This window comes from Malaya genurostris, chromosome 2 (assembly GCF_030247185.1).
Source record: "Malaya genurostris strain Urasoe2022 chromosome 2, Malgen_1.1, whole genome shotgun sequence".
In the NCBI taxonomy this organism is placed as follows: Eukaryota; Metazoa; Arthropoda; class Insecta; order Diptera; family Culicidae; genus Malaya; species Malaya genurostris.
This window is the reverse complement of record NC_080571.1, coordinates 305,780,338-305,804,485: the sequence shown is the minus strand read 5'-3', so window position 1 is coordinate 305,804,485 and position 24,148 is coordinate 305,780,338. Positions and strand designations below refer to the sequence as shown.

The 24,148-nt window shown below is 38.5% G+C and overlaps 1 protein-coding gene across 12 annotated transcripts in view; it reads left to right on the top strand.

Annotated features, from left to right (window-relative positions):
* Nucleotides 1-957: 957 nt before the first annotated feature.
* Nucleotides 958-24,148, top strand: part of LOC131430975 (chaoptin) — a 39,022-nt gene continuing 15,831 nt past the window's right edge. For 2 of the 12 annotated variants that reach the window (XR_009229589.1, XM_058596306.1), the window contains exons 1-3: nt 991-1,243; nt 2,252-2,906; nt 11,924-12,084. Coding sequence is in view for 11 of the 12 variants with exons in the window: in XM_058596306.1 (XP_058452289.1) it covers nt 2,785-2,906; nt 11,924-12,084 (283 nt within the window). In the remaining variant the exon portion in view is untranslated. Of the gene's footprint in view, nt 1,244-1,302; nt 2,907-11,923; nt 12,085-24,148 lie in introns of those variants that run through there. The other 10 variants (XM_058596317.1, XM_058596315.1, XM_058596314.1 and 7 more) reach the window with 10 other exon arrangements.

The following is a 24,148-nucleotide window of genomic DNA, read 5'->3' as shown; positions in this document are numbered from 1 at the left end:
AGCCGCGTTGTTCTAAATTTTTATCCATTATAAAAATCGCCACAGGAAAATTTGTCAACTTCTTTGTATAGACGCCAAACAAAAACTAATCGTACAATATGCGTCAAAATTTGACAGAATGTGTATAAAAGTGTTGCCAACGTTGACAGAATAAAAGTTTACCGATTGGACAAGCGCGGGAATTTAAAAAAGAAAATTCCGGTTCATTTTTGTTCATAAGGTATATATATATATATATATATATATATATATATATATATATATATATATATATATATATATATATATATATATATATATATATATATATATATATATATATATATATATATATATATATATATAAAGGTAAAACAAATTAAAGTTTTGAAAGACGGGAAATAACATGAAATGAGAAAAAAATTGAGATCAAACATTAAAGAATTATGAATGAATATTAAAATTATTCATTCATAATGAATATAAAAACAAAAATTGTTGATTGAATAGATTGTTAGTTTAGTTAAAAGTGTCGCCAGAATCTGGAAATTGCGAATACAGGTAAAAAGAAACTCCTGCAACTGTCGCATTTTACGACATGAAAGCAGGAACCCGGCGGACAATGTCGTATCTAGGGAGCGAAGGGGACATTTGCACCAGGTGTCACGTTTTCTGGGGACGGCGAAAGAATAGGTGGGATAATAGGTACTATCAATCTCCTAATGTACCCCAGCTCCTAATATGAATTGTTAACAGATCGATTTTGTATAGAAATAATTCAACCAACCTACCAACGAAAACCCATGAGCTCGGGGTAATGATCGTAGGTCCGTTTTGTGCTCAACATTCACAACACGGAAGGAGACAGAGAAATGAATACACACACTCACAAGCGATCGTGTGCTAAGTCGTTGGGCGAAGAGCTCAAGATATTAAAACAGACAGAAATGAAGTTGGGTCTACCAAAGCGAGTGTGGCTTTGGAGATTTTCGTTTCAGTTACACTTTCACATTCGTCGCGTTTGGTCGCAAACCTTAAACTTCAGCTTCGGTACTTATTCGAAGCATACGATCGTGGTTGAGTGTTTGTATGTACTTTTGTTGAAACTAATTGATCTCATTGCACTGTGCGTGCAAATAGTGGTAAACTGATCGTGTCGTAGGTGGGTGATTTGATCGCGGGACAAGCATTCACACGTTCACCATTCTGCGAGGTGCTTATCGAAGAGCTATTAGAGATTACACAACATACATCCGATTTTAGGGTATGCCAACTGTTAACAGCCTATGTGCTAATATTTATGAAGGTCACATACATTGAACAATCGATAAAACTTTAGTGAATTCGATAGATTTTCGTGGTGAACCTTGGATACACCCATGATTGTAAAAAAGTTGCAATCTGTCGCGATAAAATTGGTTACAGGTTTTTCACTTCCAAACATCTTCCAATTCATTGTAATATGATTGACGCGAGTGTTTAGTTGAATTAATTATTTACAGTGAAGCGTATAAGCGAATTAAGAAAAGTGTAATGGTCAAGCTACAGCGAACAGAGGACCGTCTGTTACCAATCCGTCCGACGGTGATCTGTCGAGTGTGCGGAGTGGGGGGACTTGATCATAAATGAATAATTAGTGTAAATGAAGAAAATGGCCCAATTGAAAAATGGAAAGGAGATCAAAATAGTATATAAATTTTGCTGGTTTTCGCTGTCAGACTGAGTAAAGAAAATGAAATAGCAAGCTGGGTGATAACCGATCAAGATTTACTAAGCGTGAAACGGGAGACTTGAATGTCAGTGGCGACGAACCTTCATTGATTTAGCGATGCCTTACAGTAGTGTGTTCGTTGAGCTCGCATGAACAGAAGTCGCAGCACAATGCTGTGGTTAACTGTGGGCTCTGTTGGTTCAATGCTTGAAATCTTTACTCATGCCTGGAGATGCTTGATTGATTTTCAAATATATAAAACTAATGATTGCTCAGGCGTTTTACTCGTATTATCCGATCCATTAAGCCTATGGTTGTTTTGGCATGGCCAGTAAACTTGAGTGACGCTGATATTATTTTCAGTTGGAATTCACACACATTTTTTATTATGGATCAATAAACTCATGCCGGTTTACGTACATGAATACTAATACATTAAATTTGGAGTTCAAAAACATTTTTAACTCAGTATAGGATTTGTGTCTAGCAAAATCTATACTTTGGTTTATCATTCTCAAATTACATATTGCACAACTCTAACACTCGTTTAAAACATTCCAGACAGAAATGTTGAACCATTAACATTTGAGCTTTAAGATTCGAACACTTATCCGGTGTGTACGAAACATAGCATAAAACCTGATTCCAACCCGACAGTTGATACGAGTTCACAGTGAAGCCCGCTGTGTTAGTGTTTTACTTTCAGTTTCAGTTGTCCAGCCCAGAATTAGAATGAAGCAACAGTCCCGGTCACGATAGTGTACCAGAACTGCCAGGAGTAACGGCACCGGGTTGCGCCACACCCGGTTGTGAATGGCAGTAGCAAAATCGACACAAACTCCCTGTCAGCATGGTCTTGAAGGTCAAACCGTTTCATCGCATGACTGACCACTGTGATTCCTGTATCAGGCAATTGATTAACGTGTTGGCTGCGTTGCAGCAGAGATTCGAAGAGAACGAAGAGAAGTGAAAAAAAAATCTAGCGGCGTTGTTTTAACATAGGCCGGCCGTTTCGCAACGCAAGCACAGTGGTAGTGAGGGCGATAGTTAAGCCCGCTTAAAAAAGTGATTGAGCATCGACATATTTTTCAACAATGAAACAACACCGACTGCTGATCGGTGTGTTGGGAACTTTAATTGCTTTTCTGCTGAGTCAGCTGCAGACCGTCGGTTCCGAGTACATTCCACCTGGGCCGAAGTACACATGTCCGGAAAAGTAAGTACATGATATACTTTCATTATTTTTTTTTAAATTTCATAATTACCCATTCCCGAACTGTTACCACCGGGAAAACTTTAATGCAACATTGTAATTTTGTTTTCATCGAATGTAAATTACCAAATATTTGGATCTGAAAGGTCAGAGTTGTTATAGTCGGATTTCGCGCGAATTTTCAAGAAACATTATTTCACATTTGTCATTCATTTGTTCGAAAAATCTGCAAACTTTTGAAGCTTGTGAGTTTTAGGAAACAAAAAAAAATAATAATGACGGGCGTCGGAAATATTTACAACATTTTTAGAAACGATCGTGAGTTCCATACAACTGATAAAATGTCGGGGGTAGGTGTTTTCATTGCTGTTTGACCAGAATTTGACGCCGAAATGATAGTTGGTTAAACTACCAAATTTAAAGAATTTGAACATGTATGAGAAAAATAGCATTCAGCCGGTGAAACGCTTTTTTTTGCCTCAGTATATTTCCCCTTAATAATGCCCAAAAAGAAACATATCCGGTTTAGGTTTTAATCAAATAAATCATGTAAGAAATTTGCACAACTGTTATTTAGATTTTTTTTATTGACTAATATTCAGGATGATTCCGTGTAACAGAATCATCAATTCCGTTGTGAAAAAATGTAGCTTTTCATACAGCAATTGAATTCTCAATATTTAAACACCAGTTTAATAGACCCAATGACTATGAGTATGAGGTGATTCTCGATTCGCACTCGGCAAATTATGACAATATTAGTCGTAAGCTACGAGAAAAAGATTGGCAAGAACTTTTTAGTCCTTCGTTTCTATGTCGAAACTTCTGTTGATATTTTTACACACTGTTGTATGATATAATAATTGAATATGTTCCATTGAAGAAAATCAGATGACAAAATAATTCCTCTTTGGTATAACGAGTATATTAGAAACTTGAGCAATCGAAACCAAAATCACATGAAAAGTACAAAGGGAAAAATAACAGTGACAGTTTATCGAGTTACATACACAACTGCAACCAACTGAGCTTAGCAATTGATACTGCATTCAAAGAGTAACTCAAAAACAGAACATAAAATCCTGCCCGAATTTCTTTTTTAGTTATGTTAGAAACAAATTGAAATCAGAAAACAATCCGTCAAGAATGTATCTACAGGAAAACTTTGGTAATAACTCACAGGAAAATTGTAATCTTTTCGTTAATTTTTTTTACAAATCTACACGAGGTTTTTTGAAGATGAAGACGCTTCGAACAGCCCAGTGATTTCTTATGGGCTCTTGCGTTTGAGCTTTCATACAATGGTAATTTATGCGTGCAAAGTCGTGCGCAACGGTGATTTTTACTGGATTTTCACTTGTATGCTTTACACAGTTTTTTTTAAATAGTTTATACTAGTTTGGATGTATGTTCTCTGTGGTTTTATGAACGAACACGAAATTTTCAATAAAAGACAAACAAAACAAAATTTAGATAAATTCTACCAATTTGTTTTGAAGCAAATGACACTGAGCAAACATGTCAAGTGGTGCTTTTACGCGGTTCAAATGTGTAAATTTTGACATGGAAGACAAAGAACCCCATATGCCCTATTTACCAGTCATTGCTCCATCCGATTGCCATTTGCTCGAAACTATGGCGCATGGATTGTCAGAGCAGTTTCAAAAACAATGAAACCTCCAATAATCGATTCATTCGCGAACCTGAAGCAAAGGAATTTGTCTTACGTTGTTTCCGAGCGCTAGCAGAAAAATGGCTAAAAATGAAACTCTCACAATATATCATGAAACTTTACAAAAAAAAAGTACGGGTGTGTAATGTCAGAGACATAACTGGATGTCGTGAATACGAATATGACACGCTTTATTTATGCTTCCGAATTCGAATTGGTAGTTCATCGATTGTTTGAATTGTGCAACTTTCCCCTCTTTCATTACTAGAAATTTAAACGATGCGCCTAGACTAAATTACAGATTAGTTACATTAAACATTCTGAAACGCACTTAAATACTATGAAATAAGCAGTATAGTTCTTTATAATAAAAAAATGGTGACGATTTGAGTTAGTTCAGCACGCAGACTCTGAATTCTAAACCCATATTCCAGAACTAAGCTCTAAAACATGAAGACGATTTTTCGCCATGACTACCAGAATGGGTTTTATAGAGTACAGTAAAGTAAATTTCCGCATAATTCTTTAGGAGTATTATTATGGTTCTAAAAAGAACCGAATATAAGAAGTATGGAATAAAGAACTGGATCCTGAGTTCAAGAACTAAATTTAGAACCAATAACAGACTCAGAATCCAGTTTCAATTCTAGAATTGCAATTTCGAAACTCAAATTAGTTCCGGAATACAGTTCCAGAATCCAGTTTCAGCACGCAAGCTCTGAATTCTAAACCTAGATTGCGGAACTACAATCTGAAAATTGAACTTCTCGTTATGACTACCGAAAACCAAATGATGGCAGGTGCTCTCTCCGTCGTTGATGGTTTAACTCCCGCGATGGCAGTCTGCTCGCCTTGAAGCCCAGCAAGCGAATGAGAGTTGCTACCTGAGCGTTTGAGGTTTTAACCACGCAGAAGGCGCTCTCTCCCTCGCTGCTGGTTGATGGTTTAACTCTCGCGATGGCAGTCTGCTCGCCTTGAAGGCCAGCAAGCGAATGAAAGTTGCTACCTGAGCGTTTGAGGTTTTAACCACACAAAAGGCGCTCTCTCCGTCGCTGCTGGTTGATGGTTTAACTCTCGTGATGACAGTCTGCTCGCCTTGAAGGCCAGCAAGCGAATGAAAGTTGCTACCACGCAGAAGGCGCCCTCTCCCTCGCTGTTGGTTGAAGGTTTAACTTCCACGACGTCTGCTCCCATCGAACGCACGAAAAGAAATGATCGTTTTTCACCACGGTTCCCCTTTTATACGCATTCAGTTGAAGATATGTGCCTGGCTACCTCAAAATCGTCGTCCTTGCGCGAAAAACCCAAGCGAAAGTAAATAGTTTTCCGCATTATTTTGAAATTTTGAGAAAACTTAATTTTTGAGTTGTTGTATGGGTATGGGTTGTATAGAGGTACAGTAAAGTAAATTCCGCATAATTCTTTAGGAGTATTATTATGATTTTAAGAACAACCGAATAGAAGTCTGGAATAGAGAACTGGACCCTGAGTTCAAGACCTAAATTTAGATTCAATAACACTCAGAATCCAGTTTCAGTCGCTGCTGGTTCTCGCCTTGGTGGCCAGCAAGCGAATGAGAGATGCGACCTGAGCGTTTGAGGTTTTTATTAACCACGCAGAAGGTGCATTCTCTCTCGCTGCTGGTGGAAAGTGTAACTCCCGCTGCTGCTGCTGGCTGGTCCTCTCGCCTCGATGGCCAGCAAGCGAATGAGAGATGCGACCTGAGCGTTTGAGGTTTTTAACCACGCAGAAGGTGCATTCTCCGTCGCTGCTGGTTAACTCTCGCTGCTGCTGCTGGCTGGTCCTCGCGCCTCGATGGGCAGCAAGCGAATGAGAGATGCGACCTGAGCGTTTGAGGTTTTTATTAACCACGCAGAAGGTGCATTCTCTCTCGCTGCTGGTGGAAAGTTTAACTCTCGCTGCTGCTGCTGGCTGGTCCTCTCGCCTCGATGGCCAGCAAGCGAATGAGAGATGCGACCTGAGCGTTTGAGGTTTTTATTAACCACGCAGAAGGTGCATTCTCTCTCGCTGCTGGTGGAAAGTTTAACTCCCGCTGCTGCTGCTGGCTGGTCCTCGCGCCTCGATGGCCAGCAAGCGAATGAGAGATGCGACCTGAGCGTTTGAGGTTTTTATTAACCACGCAGAAGGTGCATTCTCTCTCGCTGCTGGTGGAAAGTTTAACTCCCGCTGCTGCTGCTGGCTGGTCCTCTCGCCTCGATGGCCAGCAAGCGAATGAGAGATGCGACCTGAGCGTTTGAGGTTTTTATTAACCACGCAGAAGGTGCATTCTCTCTCGCTGCTGGTTGATGATTCCACTCCCACGACGTCTGCTTCCATCGAACGCACGAAAAGAAATGATCGATTTTCGACCACGGTTCCTCTTTTATACGCATTCAGTTGAAGATATGTGCCTGACTATCTCAAAATCGTCGTCCTTGCGCGAAAAACCCAAGCGAAAGTAAAAAGTTTTCCGCGTTGTTTTCAAATTTTAAGAAAACTTAATTTTTGAGTTGTTTGTGGTTATCGCACACTGTTCAAAATATTATCCTGAATTCCTGATCATATTTTTGATGAAATGGTGAAAGAATTATGTTGCTACCATTAATACAAGTCGAGATATTCACGATTAAGTTCTGCCCATTCTTCCATATGGCTAATTTTGAAAAGGCACCCCATAGTAAAGTAAGTCGTATTCACGACAAAAATGGTGACGATTTTAGTTAGTTCAGCACGCAGACTCTGAATTCTAAACCCATATTCCAGAACTAAGCTCTAAAACATGAAGACGATTTTTCGCCATGACTACCAGAATGGGTTTTATAGAGTACAGTAAAGTAAATTTCCGCATAATTCTTTAGGAGTATTATTATGGTTCTAAAAAGAACCAAATAGAAGAAGTCTGGAATAAAGAACTGGATCCTGAGTTCAAGAACTAAATTTAGAACCAATAACAGACTCCGAATCCAGTTTCAATTCTAGAATTGCAATTTCGAAACTCAAATTAGTTCCGGAATACAGTTCCAGAATCCAGTTTCAGCACGCAGGCTCTGAATTCTAAACCTATATTGCGGAACTACAATCTGAAAATTGAACTTCTCGTTATGACTACCGAAAACCAAATGATGGCAGGTGCTCTCTCCGTCGCTGATGGTTTAACTCCCGCGATGGCAGTCTGCTTGCCTTGAAGCCCAGCAAGCGAATGAAAGTTGCTACCTGAGCGTTTGAGCTTTTAACCACGCAGAAGGCGCTCTCTCCGTCGCTGCTGGTTGATGGTTTAACTCTCGCGATGGCAGTCTGCTCGCCTTGAAGGCCAGCAAGCGAATGAAAGTTGCTACCTGAGCGTTTGAGGTTTTAACCACGCAAAAGGCGCTCTCTCCGTCGCTGCTGGTTGATGGTTTAACTCTCGCGATGGCAGTCTGCTCGCCTTGAACGCCAGCAAGCGAATGAAAGTGGCTACCTGAGCGTTTGTGCTTTTAACCACGCAAAAGGCGCTCTCTCCGTCGCTGCTGGTTGATGGTTTAACTCTCGCGATGGCAGTCTGCTCGCCTTGAAGGCCAGCAAGCGAATGAAAGTTGCTACCTGAGCGTTTGAGGTTTTAACCACGCAAAAGGCGCTCTCTCCGTCGCTGCTGGTTGATGGTTTAACTCTCGCGATGGCAGTCTGCTCGCCTTGAAGGCCAGCAAGCGAATGAAAGTTGCTACCTGAGCGTTTGAGGTTTTAACCACGCAAAAGGCGCCCTCTCCGTCGCTGCTGGTTGAAGGTTTAACTCCCACGACGTCTGCTCCCATCGAACGCACGAAAAGAAATGATCGATTGTCACCACGGTTCCCCTTTTATACGCATTCAGTTGAAGATATGTGCCTGACTACCTCAAAATCGTCGTCCTTGCGCGAAAAACCCAAGCGAAAGTAAAGAGTTTTCCGCATTATTTTGAAATTTTGAGAAAACTTAATTTTTGAGTTGTTTGTGGTTATCTCACACTGTTCAAAATATTATCCTAAATTCCTGATCATATTTTTGATGAAATGGTGAAAGAATTATGTTGCTACCATTAATACAAGTCGAGATATTCACGATTAAGTTCTGCCCATTCTTCCATATGGCTAATTTTGAAAAGGCACCCCATAGTAAAGTAAGTCGTATTCACGACAATAAAACGCTTCGCATCAATTCCAATACTTGATATATTATGAATAGATTTATATAACGACATTGTTGCTGTGTTCATAAGTATCATTTCATTAAAATATTGTGAATCATTAATCTAGTTCATGCAATTCTAAATTATTTATTCGTAATTGTGTAATGACATTTAAACTTTAATCAGAGTTAATTGCGTATAAATCTCGACAATCTGCATTCAGTCGGTTCTGCGAATGATTACCAAGTTTTCAGATACACAAAAATAATAAACAACTCACCTAGTTATTTCAAAGAATAGTTGTATGATAATTTGAGAAACAAGAAGAAACAGAAAGAGAATCTGAACCAGCTCAAAAGATTTAAAAGTTCCTGATTGCCATTTATTCGGTAATTAGGAATTTGTTAGGTCCTTTGAGCTGGTTCAGTAAATTCTAGATAAAGCTTATTTACCGAATGCTTTTTTAAGCGGAATTTGAATGATAAGAAGTTTAAATTATTAGAATAATTAAATAAATATAAAATATACTAACATATTATCGTCATACAAACTCTAGCCCTTGTTTCTGCGACTTTTATTGTCGACCGCTCAAACAATGAAAAAAAACATATAAGACGCAAAACTGCGCAGGATCGCATAGTGTTTTTTGGAAAGTAGAGGAAAAATGCTATAAAATCGAATACTGAAGTTTTCCATGGGCAATTTCGGAAAAAGAAAGTCGAATAAGAAATATTTAGTGTAGTAGGCGATCTATGGGTGTGGTAAACTACGGTGGGACAAGGTTGTATGGGAAAAAGATGAAAAGGTTTATTTTCTCGCTCCACCAAACTTTATGTGTTCCTATTGGATCTCATAAGAACTATGCAAAATTTTAGCTCGATCGGTGAAACTATATTTTCGCGCCCGAGGTATAAGGTTTGTATGGGGTTTAGTATGGGGAAATTGATTTTTTACAAAAAAATAGCTGGGGATCAACCTAACAGAAGCGCCTGTTACCCTTACTCCGATTCCACGAAGGTGACACTCTGTTTTGGTTGGAACTTGCATTGTCCCGTTACACGAAACCAGTGATGGAGTGGAACGAAGTAGAGATGTGCAAAACCGTTCTTTTCAAACCGCTCAGAACTTGATAGTTCTACCGAAAGAACTAGTTCGTTTGTTCTTCTGAAACCGTTCATTTGTTCTTCTGAAACTTTGTACGATTCTTCGAAAATAATATGAGAACCACAAAAGAGTAAAGTAAAGTGATTCAATAACAGTGAGTTCTCGTTTGTATACATTTTCGAAGGTCACAAATGTATGCAACTCCTACCGAATTCCTCTCGGTTAATTTTCATATATCCTCGAGGAATTTTATCACTTCCAGTTCTATCATTCTTTAATAAAGAACTCTAGTTCGGTCATTCTTCGATGAGAACTAGGTCTTTTGGACCATTTGTGAACGGATTTTCCATCTCTAGTACGAAGCCAATGTTGATGTTTTGTCGTGAATACGACTTACTTTACTATGGGGTGCCTTTTCAAAATTTACCCTCTGAGAGAGTGATAAGTTTTTGATCGTGAATATCTATTGTTGTATCTAACGAATCGACATAATTTTTGCTACATGTCATCGGAAATATGATCACAATTTCATGATAAAATATTCAGTTGTGTGACATAATCTCAAATAATTCAAAATTAAACTTTTCTGAAATTTTTGGTATAAACGAGTATCAAAGAGGATAATTCATAAGGCGCGTTTGCCTTTCTCGTATTTTTAAAGCTCATAGCTCAGTGATCTGTGAAAGGATTTATATAATCTAACTACCAATAGAATCGAAATTTTTCAACTTAAGTGTGTATAGAAAAAGCATTGAAGTATTTCAATAGTGCACTATTGAAAAACCTGTCTCATTTGACCCATGCCAACACCAGCCAATCAAAACGCGTTTTTAGGAAGAGAACAAAATATCTGCTGCTGTACAACAAATCGTTCGAGAAAATGTTCCGAACAGTGTTTAATATCGTAGTGAGTTCCACAATTTGGTCCTTCTGAAAGGCAGGAATGAATCCCGTACAGCATCCGGATAGTTTCTTTCAATGAAATGCAAATCCGAAATGAAATAATCGAAATAAAAATTCTATATGCTACTATTTTTATAGCCGTTAGGACCGCCCATTAGTGAAAAAACTACAAACGAAATCAGGTAAAAACAAATCTCTCAACAAAAATTGGATCAGTTTGGATTCTATCGTCACTGCGAGCAGATGTATTTTGTGTCGTTTGCAAAGCTAGTTTCGCTTCCGACAAGAGCGATTACGTCACAGCTGCCAGTCATTTGCATTGGTGAAAAAGCAACGGTGGAGAGCATTACACAAAATCAGCCTTTCTAATGGCTTTAAAAGTTTTCTAAAGAACTATTAGAATTTGTTGTTCGCAAATCGAAGGGAAATATCCTCAGTTTAGTGCAAATCTAGAACAGTTTGGTTGAATTTGTGCACTTTTCGCTGTGTGGAATTCACAGTAATCAAGATCAAGTGAAGCCTACTTTGTTTTTGCGAAGTTTTCGGAAGTGTTAAGGAACATGTCAGTTGTTTTAGTATTCACGACATCCAGTTATGTCTCTGACATTACCCGCCCGCCTTTTTTGTACCGAGGGAGACAAATTCGCTAATCTTGTCAGAACTTCTTGCTGGTCGATTATAAAGGGAAAACAGCAAAAGTTTTCAAAAACGACGAGAATTTGAAGAAAGAGTGGATGAAGGTGTGTAAAAAAGATTGCGCGAATGTTGCACAGAGTTTGATTGGTAGATTTAAGCCTAAGATGCGGGTATTTACCCTTGGAGAGGAGGTTGAATGAACCAACTTTGTAAAAACATAGCTAACATGTGTTTATTTATTCAAAAATATCCGATGTTAAATGATTTTTTTTTCTTATACATTTTTTTACTACAGTCCCTAATTTATTTTGTCTGGTATTACATTGAATTAATTGATCCAAATTTTAGCTTCGATTCTTCTTTAATACGTCTATAATGAAAACATTACTACAGTATGTACCTTGAACTTAATCATTTTGAAGACCGTGAAGACTTCCGCTGCATTATACTGCAGCTTTTTTTAATACTGCACTATATAAATTAGTCAATTAACCTACCAATGTAAACTGCAATCACAAATAATTCTATCACATTGATGCAATGATATTATTTTTTTTCTTGTAGAGTAAAATTCCTGTACCCTTGCGCCTGCACTCATGGGACGGACGACGGAATCTACGTTACATGCGAGAACTCGAATCTGGCCAGTCTGTCGGTGGCTTTCATCAATCTAGCCAGCCTGAAAGTACCTGTGGAGGAGTTGCACATAAAGCGGTGTAAAATAAGTGAGTAATAGAGGACTGTGTACTGAACTGAAATGTGCATGTTGAAAAAGGTCCACGGGTATGTTTCAACAACTCACTTGAGTTGTCGTTTTGTTTCGTTTAAGATTTCACATGCGCCACATGAGCCGCCAGGCGGGCTATTGTTGTGTGGCACTTGTTCCATTTGGTAATTTGCCTGGTTTGCTCTTGCCGGTTTGCCGGTGGTTGGTTTCATTCGTTTTATTTGTTAATGCAGCATTGAAGAATTTTCGCAGATAATTTGGTATCATTGTGTACACCGCTCGAGTAATTTCAATACTGTCTGGAAATTATCTAATTCATTTGCAAACGATTCGCAAGTTCAAGCGATCGATGAAAATCCGGAACATTCATCAGGTGCTCCCAAATTCAGTCCAATCTGCACCAACTGAATTCGTGTTCCAAAATGTTTCAACTCTACGCGGAACTAGTGGATAATTCCATTTACCCGTCGACCGCATATTTAAACAAGCTGTTCCCAAACTTTCACAACATGTCATATTAATCCAAATTTTTGATCATTTCTTTCATCCGCTTTGACTTGCTCCACTAGAGAGCTGCGTGTCGCTGACACAAGGTACATTCAAAGCATATTCGACGGAAAAGCAGTTTAATGTTGAACTTGAGCCGGAACCACCAGCTTCAAGCTGCACTCTCACTTCCTTATAGACTTTGTTTCAAAAATGGCTAGTTGACAGAATAAAACCATTGCTCGAGATCTGTAACTAATTCGATATGATCCATTTCATTGGTTAAATCGCTGGCAGTTCTACAGGAAAGCATCAATACTAATGAATCTTTCAAATTAATTTTGAAATCATTATTATCAATTACTAAGAATTGGAGGTAGTAAATTGTGCTGAGTATATGATATGATTGAGCACTGCTTGTATTTATGGGCATGAAAGGTCGATGAACAATGATCCCATCGGGGAAAGTGTGCAGTTACGGAATGAGTTAAATTACATTTTACAGGAAATATTTGAAGGAAAAAAATTTCCACGATTAAAAGCAGAAAATATAAAGCCATCACACCGGCTATGAGTAAAGGTACTTTGGGAACCGTAGCGATCCGCTAGTTTCAGAAAGGTAGTAAATATCAGCCTAAGTTGTAGCAACTTGAAAGTCGTTGCTATGCATGGATTGCGATGAAAAGCATGATCGAATCAAATCGATTTGCGCATGGACACTTTGTAGGTTTGCATAATATGCAAAGTGATGGTTTGCTTTGTGATGTTCCTCGATTAAGCTATGTATGTTATAATATTGTTATATACTAGTCAGGATCGGACATTCGTTACACGCACTTATCAATTATTCATAGTATAATCGTGATTTAGTTTATTATAATGGTCGACCTAAATTAAACAGTGTATTTTTCAGATTTTGTTTCTCAATTGCGTATACAGGGTCCGCCATGTAACTTTTTTTTTAAACACGCAATAAACGGTTCATCCGATTTCAATTTTTTTTTCATATTAAAGTATAATCCTTCCGGTAAATTATGGAATATAATTTGATTCAAATGGCTGCCTCGGCTGGCCTTGCAGTACGCCATACGGTCGGTCCAGTTTTTTAGTACATTTTCGATTGTATGCAGCTTTATTTCAGCTATGGCTGCACGAATGTTGTCCTTCAAGTCTTGAATTGTCTCTGGCTTGTCCACATAACACTTATCTTTGACAGTCCTCGAAATATAATAGTCTATCGGCGTCAAATCACATCTCCGAGGCCGTCAAACGACATCCGAATTTCGACTGATATTTCGATCTTCGAAGACTGTGCGCAGAAGATCGATCGTAGCGTTGGCTGTGTGGCACGGATCGCCGTCTTGTTGGAACCAAATGGTGTCCAAGTCTTCCTCTTCAAGTAACGGGAAGAACCAATCGCTAATCATGGCGCGGTAGCGCTCGCCATTGACCGTGGCGGCGGCTTCTGCCTAATTTTCGAAGAAAAATAGCCCAATGATGCCGCCAGACCAAAATCCGCACCAAACCGTAACTCTCTGAAGATGAATCGGCTTCTCCATGATAACGTACGGGTTTTCCGTCCCCCAGATACGATAATTTTGCTTATTAACATACCCGCCGAGATGAAAATGTGCCTCATACGAGAAGATGATTTTTTTCGCATACATTCCGCAACATTACCATGATTTTCAAAATAAAACTGCACTATTTTCACGTGTTCCTCAAGCGTATACACAACAATTTTCGTTCAGCGGAAGGATAAAACTAAGTTTCTGACAAATCAGAAGTGACATTAAGGTTACTTACCTTACCTAACAGCTATAGGCCTGGGGTGTCCTTTGCTGTATCAAGCATACGTCTCCACATAACTCGGTCCATGGCTGCTCGTCGCCAGCCACTCAAAGCACGGATGCTTCTGAGATCACCCTCCACTTGATCGATCCACCTTGCTCGATGCGCTTCTCTTCTTTTTATACCAGTCGGATTAGATTCAAGAACTATTTTCACCGGGCTGTCGTCCGACATCCTTATGACATGCCCAGCCCATCGTAGACGTCCGATTTTAGCTGTCCGTACGATAGGTGGTTCTCCTAGCAGCTGTTGCAATTCGTGATTCATACGCCGTCTCCACGTTTCGTCTTCCATCTGCACTCCGCCATAGATGGTCCTCAGTACCGTTTTTTCGAAAACACTGAAGGCGCATTGGTCATCTGCCAACATAGTCCAGGTCTCGTGGCCATAGAGAACAACCGGTCTAATGAACCTTTTGTAGATGGTCAATTTCGTGCGGTGGCGTACTTTTCTCAATCGAAGGGTTTTTCTGAGTCCAAAGTACGCACGATTCCCTGCCAGAATACATCTCTGAATTTCTCTGCTGGTGTCATTATCGGTGGTCACCAGTGAGCCCAAATACACGAACTCTTCAACCACCTCGATATCGTCACCGTCTATCAATATTCGTGGCGGGAGGCGTAGTGTTTCTTCTCTAGAGCCTCTTCCTCTCATGTATTTTGTTTTCGACGCATTTATGGCCAGTCCGATACGCCTAGCTTCAGCTTTCAGTCCGATGTAGGTTTCCGTCATCTTCTCAAAGTTACGTGTCACAATATCAATATCGTCAGCGAAGCCAAAAAGTTGTGCGGACTTTCGGAAGATCGTGCCACACGTGTCGATCCTCGCTCTTCGAATCACACCTTCCAGGGCAATATTGAACAAGCTTAAGGTTACCAATGTCGAAATAACCGCTAGTTAAAAAAAATGTTAGATGGCAGACCCTGTAGTTTGATCTTATCAAAGTAGATGCCTCAACTCACAAGCTCAATTTACAAAATAGGAAGGAGTAATCAATAATCATTTTGACAATGAAGCCGCTATATTGTTTTCAGAAGTTTTGTATACCAGGTGCGCAAGTTTAAAAGGCCGATTTTCATCAATACGGAGGCGAAATATTTTGTATTCGAAGTATTGTCTCTGTTTTCCAACACATTTTGTCTATTTTTCGTGCCATTTTCGTACATCGTCGAAAGTCACTTAGCCAGTGCATGTCTCATCGATGAAAATAGGTAATAATTAGAAAGTGCCAGATCTGGTGAATATAGTAAGAGTGGTAGAAGTTCTCAATCAAGCGTAGAAATTGTTTCTTAGATCACTTTGGCTGAATGTGGAGGAGTGTGAATGTGTTGCCATATGACTCTCCCATTCTGGTCGTTGCTTCGCCGGGTTTGAGAAGCTCTTTTCTGATTTCACCACAAATATAGTCTTATTTTTTCTCAAAACAATTCGATCTTCAAATGTTTGGGGTTTCGATCTTGCACTCGATGTTGTATTTTTCGTCATCAGTTGCAATTCGATGCAAATAACTTTTTCATTCGTAGCGTACCGTTTTCCATCTGCCATTCGCTCAATTTTTGTGGAACACTTTTACCAACCTTTTTTTCCAATGTCTCTCAGGTGATTGGAATCGACTTTCTGACATTCGACTGTTTCGCCATCATTTGTAATGTGTATGTATCATTTTCGTTCTATAATGTTTGAAGCCTGTCAACTTTAAACTTTTCCGTTCGATTTCCGCATTGTTTTTTTAGAAACAATAAAATCCAAGGAGTAAATCACTCTAAACTCTGGACAAACTCAGACAAATAAACTCATCTTATCCGAAATAATCACGCGGTAATTCCACACGTTCCCTCCTAAACTTTCTTAATCTTATGAAATCCCTCCTAAAATTTTACACAATTTCGTGAGGTGTTTTTTAAACCTGCTAAATATTCTTAAGTTTACGTTTCGTCTTCGACTCATCAGTGCGTCAGCAGATTATGTTGACGCAAACCCCCGGATCAACATAATCCGCTGAGCAGACGTAAAGTTAATGCTATTTGCAAGACACTTTTTTATTACACAAAGGAGTGTAACGTCTAAACTGACGTCTCGAACGAAACAAATTTCGGCTTATTGGCCGTACAGATTGTGGTAATTTGAAGGGGAAAAAGCTTGTTTTTACCCCCAAATTTATGCTAGGTGCACAATAAAAAAGTGTCTTGCAAATAGCATTAACTTTACGTCTGCTCAGCGGATTATGTTGATCCGGGGGTTTGCGTCAGCATAATCTGCTGATGCACTGATGAGTCGAAGACGAAACGTAAACTTAAGAAAATGGTTATGTGCACCTAGCATAAATTTGGGGGCTGCTAAATATTGTTTGCGTCCAGACAAAGTTTATGATATAAACAAGTTCATTTCGCTAACACAATCCTGTTAGAAAAAGCAAGAGAAGAATCATTCGGTGTATTTGCGGCCTACAGTCACCTGGCTTCAAATCAACATAAAACACGGAAGTGACTAAGAGACCTGATCGGCAAATAGTTTTTCGAGGAAATGATTCTTTCCGTGAATACGGCAAAACCGGGTTTCAGTAAAATTGCTATCTGTAAAATGACTTTCGGTTCAACCTCTTTTTGTATAAAGGCTTTCGGTGAATCGGGTTTCGATGAATCGGCTGTCGATGAACCGGCTGTCGATAAACCGGCTATCGATGAACTGGCTGTCGATGAACTGGCTGTCGATGAACTGGCTGTCGATGAACCCGTTGCCGATGAACCGGCGTTTCATTAAAACGATTCTCGACGTCATGACTTCCAGTGAAACAACTTTCGGAGAAGCGACTTAGCCCGGGTTACCGGTTCAATGTATAAAGCACTGGACTTTGGTTTAAATGGCCCGTTTCTTCTACCATACTGTTGATTTAATGGATTTGACTAAAGTCAAAACCAGTAATCCGGAGAACTGTGAAATACCGGTTTTGACTGAAGAGTATCATCCAATCAAGCACACGTGAACACCATTATAAACACAGCTCACTCCGTTTTTCGTTTCGACCGAGATCCACTGCCCTGTTCAATCCATTCGCTCGAAGGAATTCGTTTGAAATAATTCTACATTGAAAAAAATAACAAGGTATGCAAGTCGGATAATTTAAATATAAAACAAATCATGTTCTAATTCTGTGAGTGAATAGGTAATATTGGCATTTGACCAGTTGATGGTCGTAGCTGGCAAGCAATTTACATGGAATTCTTGTACCCAGACCGGGAATCACACACGGAAAGACCGAAATCAGCATTTTGGCGAAAAAAATTGTTTTCAACAATATATGAATGGTTGAATTGGCTTCTGCAATTTGCAGCTATATGGCGCTCTGTCACCAAGAAAATGTTAAAACCGTAATGACTACTAGCCACTAGATGGGACACTACTACCGAGAAAAATTTCAGTCGCGGTTGTCTTTTCTATATTGGCAGGTATAAATACGATGTTGTATTGGAGAAAAAGACATAAACGAAACAAAAACTTCTTTTTGAAAATTTTTCTTCTAAATCGCTGTTTTCTTCATACGAGTTCGCGAAATCGACTCTCTCACTGAAAACTTTGAGCACTCGGAAAACAAAACCGAGTACAAGTAGTACACCGGACAGCGTATCCTGGAAGTTTGGAAGATACAAAAAAACATCATTTGACATATACAATTAGAGTGCAACATTCGAAACTCGCTACACTGTTCCGCGTAAAAACATTATTACGCACAATCGCTTCAAACGCGCACAAATTCTGAATAAACATACTTTCCACTAAGAGCCTACGTCATTTTTACATATCGGCTTAGAAATTTATATATGGATATATAGTAACACATGCGAAAAACATCTAATAAATTTGCAGGCAGTTTCAACAAGGCAGTCCGTTTTAGCTTTTTAATGGATTGACATTTGCTTTGACACTTCTCATGAGTTGTTGGCTAATAAACTTGTTAATAAAACCAATTTCATATTTGTTTTCTTTGTGCTGTCCTTCAGTAGTGATGGTGATAGATAAATAGAAACAAACTTTCTGATTTTAATAATAAAATTAGTTGTCAATGAGAATTTCGTGTTGGATTGAAATATTGCTGGTTTGTGTCCAGGATATTCGCCAACTAAACTTATTCTCTAAAAATAAGAGTTTTTTTCAGCAAAGTAAATTCTCAATTTTAACTAATTTTATAGTTATTTTGGAAATTTTGTTGTTGAAATCAACTAATTCAAAAACAGTAATACGAATTAGGCGCAGAGCTAATTTCGGTCGTTCCGTGTATATAATACTGTGGTATTCTTCAAAATAATTTCCTTCAATTCTTAAAAGAATAACCGAAATCGGTTTGTTTGACCGTCTACTGATAAAAACTATCAATTGGAGAAGATTTGAGGTCGATTTAGAAAACTTTTTTCGGTTTTTCGCCCTTTTCAGTGATGGTATGTAATTTTTAACACACTTTACCCTATATTTCCGGATCCGGAAATCGGATCCGGATGAAATTCAGGAATTACGTATGGGACCACAGGACCTTTCATTTGAACCTAAGTTTGTGAAAATCGGTCGCGCCATCTATGAGAAAAGTTAGAACACAAATTTTCTTTTTTTGCACATTTTACCCCATAATTCCGGAACCGGAAGTCGGATCCAAATAATATTCAGGAATTTTGTATGGGACTACAAGACCTTTCATTTGAATCTAAGTTTGTGAAAATCGGTTCAGCCATCTCCGAGAAAAGTTATTGCAAAAAACGTTACATACACACATACGCACATACACGCACACACACACACACACACACACACACACACACACACACACACACACACACACACACACACACACACACACACACAAACACACACACACACACACACACACACACACACACACACACACACACACACAAACACACACACACACACACAGATATTTTGCACACTTGACGAACTGAGTCGAATTTGTTGTTTTTTATAAAGAGTATAAACTTTCAATTAAAAAGCTTGATTACTTTATTAAATATTGGTAGTTCTTTTTAAATTTGAAAGATTCACTATTTTAATTAAGTGTGCATCATTGTTCAAATGAATGTATGCTCATTTTAAAATAAGAGGTTTTGGATTTTCTAGCAAATAGAACATGAACATTTAGGGTTTTTTGGTTTGTACAGGAAAGCACATATTTTATTTCAGCTTTCTTCACGTTTCGTTAAATGTTCATACTCTGCGGCGATCAGTAGTCAGTCGTCACTCGTTTTCGTTCTAGCCATCAGAATGGATGTTGCATCCCGGTGCAATATCCAAAAAGTCGTTTTATAAATAGTAAAGGTTCAGTTCATATATTTCATTATAAGAAAAGTTTCGGCCGATCGGTTCAGTTGTCGGAACGGTCGGTTTGAAAAAATTTTCACTATAAGAACTATATCTCCGGTAGTTTTTGAAATTCGACTTTGAATTGTGGCAATTATGTTCTAAGATAATATACCTATTGATTAAAACAATAAATATCGATTGTTCTTAGAGTACCCCTTCATAGCGTTTTGAAGCCTACACGGGTAAAAATCCATTGCCGGTACCATGATTAAAAATCATGAAATCATGAATCATGTCTATCATGAATAATAAGTCATGATGTCATGGGCAAAATGATTGGCATCATGCACAATAACACATCTTTCAAGAAAATTTTCATGATATCAATCATTTTGCTTATGAAATTTCATGAGAAGGCATGGTTCATGATTTCATGATAAAAAATCATGGTACCGATAATAGATTTTTATCCGTGTACCATCCGTGTATCCCACTTGTGATAAATTTGATTTTTTTAACAGAAGTATTGTTTAAAATGTTAAAAAAAGCACAGTTAACCTAAAATAAGCCTTACTGTAAGCTGCTACATTGCATTCCAATAACCCCGTCTCTTGATGAACAATTGATACTTTATTCTTCGTCGTGCCGACAAATTGAGGTCGAAATGTGCAAATATTACTATTTTTTGTATCGGTTACTCGTGCTTATTCCTTACCTACCGTAATTGATGCTAAAGCACTCATTAAAATTCAAGCAATTAATACAAAGCATCACCAGCGGCCAATGAACATAAAAGTCGCAATAGTCATGAAGTGTTCGTGTTCGCCAAAAAGAACGTCGTGCTTACTAATAATGCAATAAGCCGCAGTAAATATATTCGAGCGAATCCGTCGCGCATTCACCTTTCTAATGTGTGCGCTATGGGCACAATATGCTGGCGTTGGGTTTCGCGGAGATCACGTCTCACGTCTGCTGTTGGATTGATTCGACACCGATTCGGTGATTGAGCTGAGGGAATCATCACAAATGATTGCTCAAGGGTAAACTGGAATGCCAACCATTAGCTCACCCTAACTACTTCTTCGGTTAGTGTTCCAAATTAGATTGGAAAAGTATCAATTGTTATGATTGAGTTTCGATTGCCATTGGAAACGAACCGGCGCCATTAGTAAATGGATTCAAATGCATGTACTTATAAATTTAGTTTCTTTTGGTCGATCGGTGGGAATGATCATTACGATTGGCGATGGAATTGTCAAATTCACTGCTTTATTTTTGGACAAATTTCACTATTATTTCTATGCAATCTGATGCGAAATAATATCAACCAATGCTTCCATATCTTGGATTGCGCAGTTTTTGTTTCATGTTAGTGCAAATTGACCTCAAATGTAGCAAGCGGAGCAATAAGTAACATTTCCACAACCATTCACCAAACAAAGTGCTTGTTGTTAGTATGCTGTGAGGTCAAACAAATTTTCAACATGAAAGAACTCTGCACAGCTTGGAACGGAGGACCACCGCAGCAAGCTTCGTAAACCGGCCATTTAGTAAAATTATTCCCAATGATTAATGAGTATGTTTCGTTGTGTTTCCACATTTCCAATGAAGTGTTGATGTCCAAACAAATCATAAAACGCGTTCACGCATGACATACTCAACTCAGTAACCTTTATGATTTATTTTCGCAATGAAATAACATCTAATTTCAGTTGGCCTGCAACGATGCGTGCCGATTGCTTAAAATCGGATTGAGGAAGCAGCTTTAGTTCCACCCGGCTAGATAGCATTGCTGGAAATGTATGAGCAACTCGAGCACATATGTATCGTTAGTAGGTATTTGTTTTGTTTGTTCGATGTTTGTCTGCAAATCCACGTGTAAACCTAGTGCTTTAAGCTAAAACCAAGTTCAAGGTTTTTTTACTCTCTCGCAAGAGCGTATGAATGAGTTTTTACTTTAGGTATATCGATGAGAGGTTTTAAAATCGTCCGATGCTCTATTTCACGATATTTCGAGAGCTTGAAGTTGCTACTACATTCATATCCTGTGCCGGTATTAGGAAAACTTTTTTTTATCATATTTGATGTTTAAAATTCTAGATAGAAACAACCTTCAATTGTATCTTCCAATGAGTTCATTTTATTTCTGCGGCAGTTTCGATTAAGGTTTGTGGTAAAAAAATTGTGTTTATAAATTGTTTAATTTTGGTACGAAACAGATTCTGTGTTGAGTGCATCATTGAACGTTGAACCGTAGTCAACCAATGTTGGTTCATTGCGGTGCAACGTCTAACAAATAGCTCAAACCAGGAATAGGACGAAACTGAAATTGAATTATATATTTTTAAACGCGTTTGTTGAATTTCTTACTGAAAAGCGTTTATCGTAGTAAGTGTGATCAGATGATACCATGTAGGTGAGTATAAATTACCTTAAGGAGCTGGCTGAAAAAAGTAAATTGGTACGCACAATAGAGAAGGTCGAGTAAGATATTTTTCAAACCCGTGCTCGTCCCGTACCCGATCGAAAATAAAAAAAAACTTTTGCCCGTACCCGACCTGAACCCGAGATTGATTCTTTCTTCCAAACTCGAACCCGACCCGTATCCGATAAAAAATAAAAATCTACCCGTATCCGACCCACATCTGAAAAAAGACCAGAAACCCGACCAAATTTTTAACCCGAACCTGACCCGTACCCATACCCGACCCGAAACCGACAAACTTTTTTTTCCGTTCTCGAACCCGACCAATATTCGTCGGGTTCGGGTTCGGGTTCGGGTCGAGTTACGGGTATAGTTTAAAAAGTCCATTGAAGGTTGTTTAACAATACTTTTATTAAAAATCCAATGTTACAGCACTAGATAGTTGCATTTCTCCAGTTCAAACCAAATCCCGAACCTTCCTCTTGATGTAGCTCGTCCGCGCCCGTCTCGCCCTTGACTGTACCGCCGCTTCGTCGCAGTGGCTGATTTGAAAACTGTATTCCAAGTATTTTTCGATTGATCGAAATTCCGGGCAATTCTAAAGGTTCATCACTTCTGTTGGCAGCATACCACTTCTGAACCACCTTGGAGTAGTGGTAGCTGGGCATATCCATAACCAAGGCTGGTAATCATCATTGCAGCTGTTTTTGAAAGAAGGGCGAATCTAACATTGACAGCATATGAAGAAAAACGTCGATGAATGTTTCGACTTTGGTTTCAAATCCTATTTAGAAATTATCGTATATTCTCAGATCAATTGTTGATTAGTCGATGAACTATTGCTTTATCTTTAAAAGGCATGCGAATTTTACCACTTTCCTTCTATATCTACTCAATAAATCAAGAGTTTCACCCTTTTTCGATTTGTTTGCTTTTATGCTTCCTGTGTGATTATTTCCAGTATTAAAAGGTTCGTAAACCATCTAAAATAAAGAAAATAAATTGTTTCGCCCTTCCTTGCTACCAATTAAGGTATCGCCCTGTTTGTTGACATGGAACACGGAGGGCGAAACTTACGTAAACAAATGGAATGACAGTTTCGCCCTTTATAGTTCTTTGTATTACTAAGATTGAGATTTTTATAGAATCCGAACTTTTGGGCAAAATTGTAAATGAGAGAAAAGAAGAAGAGAATTTGTTTACTTTTTTAAGATTCGCCCCACTTTGAAAAACAGTTGATTTTTTTTACTTCATCATCAGTGAGCTCAGCATTTTAACAGTTCAGCAGTACTGGTTACAAACAAGCTTAAACAAAAATCGAAGAACACATCTTAAACAATCATCTTAACACTTTGCAACTAGTTCTTTTTATTTAATAAATTTCTAAAACAAACCGTACCCAATCGTGAACAAATGTTTTAAAACTCTATTTAGGCGATATGGATCGTTAATGGTCTCATCCAATTTGTCAACAGACAAACAAAAAAATCTTTGTTTACAAACAGTACTGCTGATTTGTCAAAATGTGTTCATCCGATTGAGGTTAGCTGTGACGGTAAAAAACCTAATAACACTATGCTCGTATTAGGTTTTACACGATGACGACTCAAATGAACTGCCGAAGAATCAGGTTCATCTTTGACAGCTGCCGGTGCTTTGTTTTGTTTTGCGACTGAAAATTAAAAATTGAATGAATGACGAAAAAGTACCTGTTAAAAACGTGTCCCACAGTGAAAAGCAGAGCTTAAAATTGTCACGCATTCTCAATGAAAGAAACCATTCCAACAATCTCATTTTCAATATTTTACTGTCTTATTCGTAAATGACCGACAACAGAACAAACAAAGAGAATTGAAAAAGAGTTCAAATCGATGTCACTTCAATCCAACTCCTAAAGGGTTGCGAACGGTACTGGAGAATGACACGAAACAGCAGAGAGTCAAACCGCGCAAATAGCGGCCCTTACACGTGACAATATTATTGTCAATCCAAA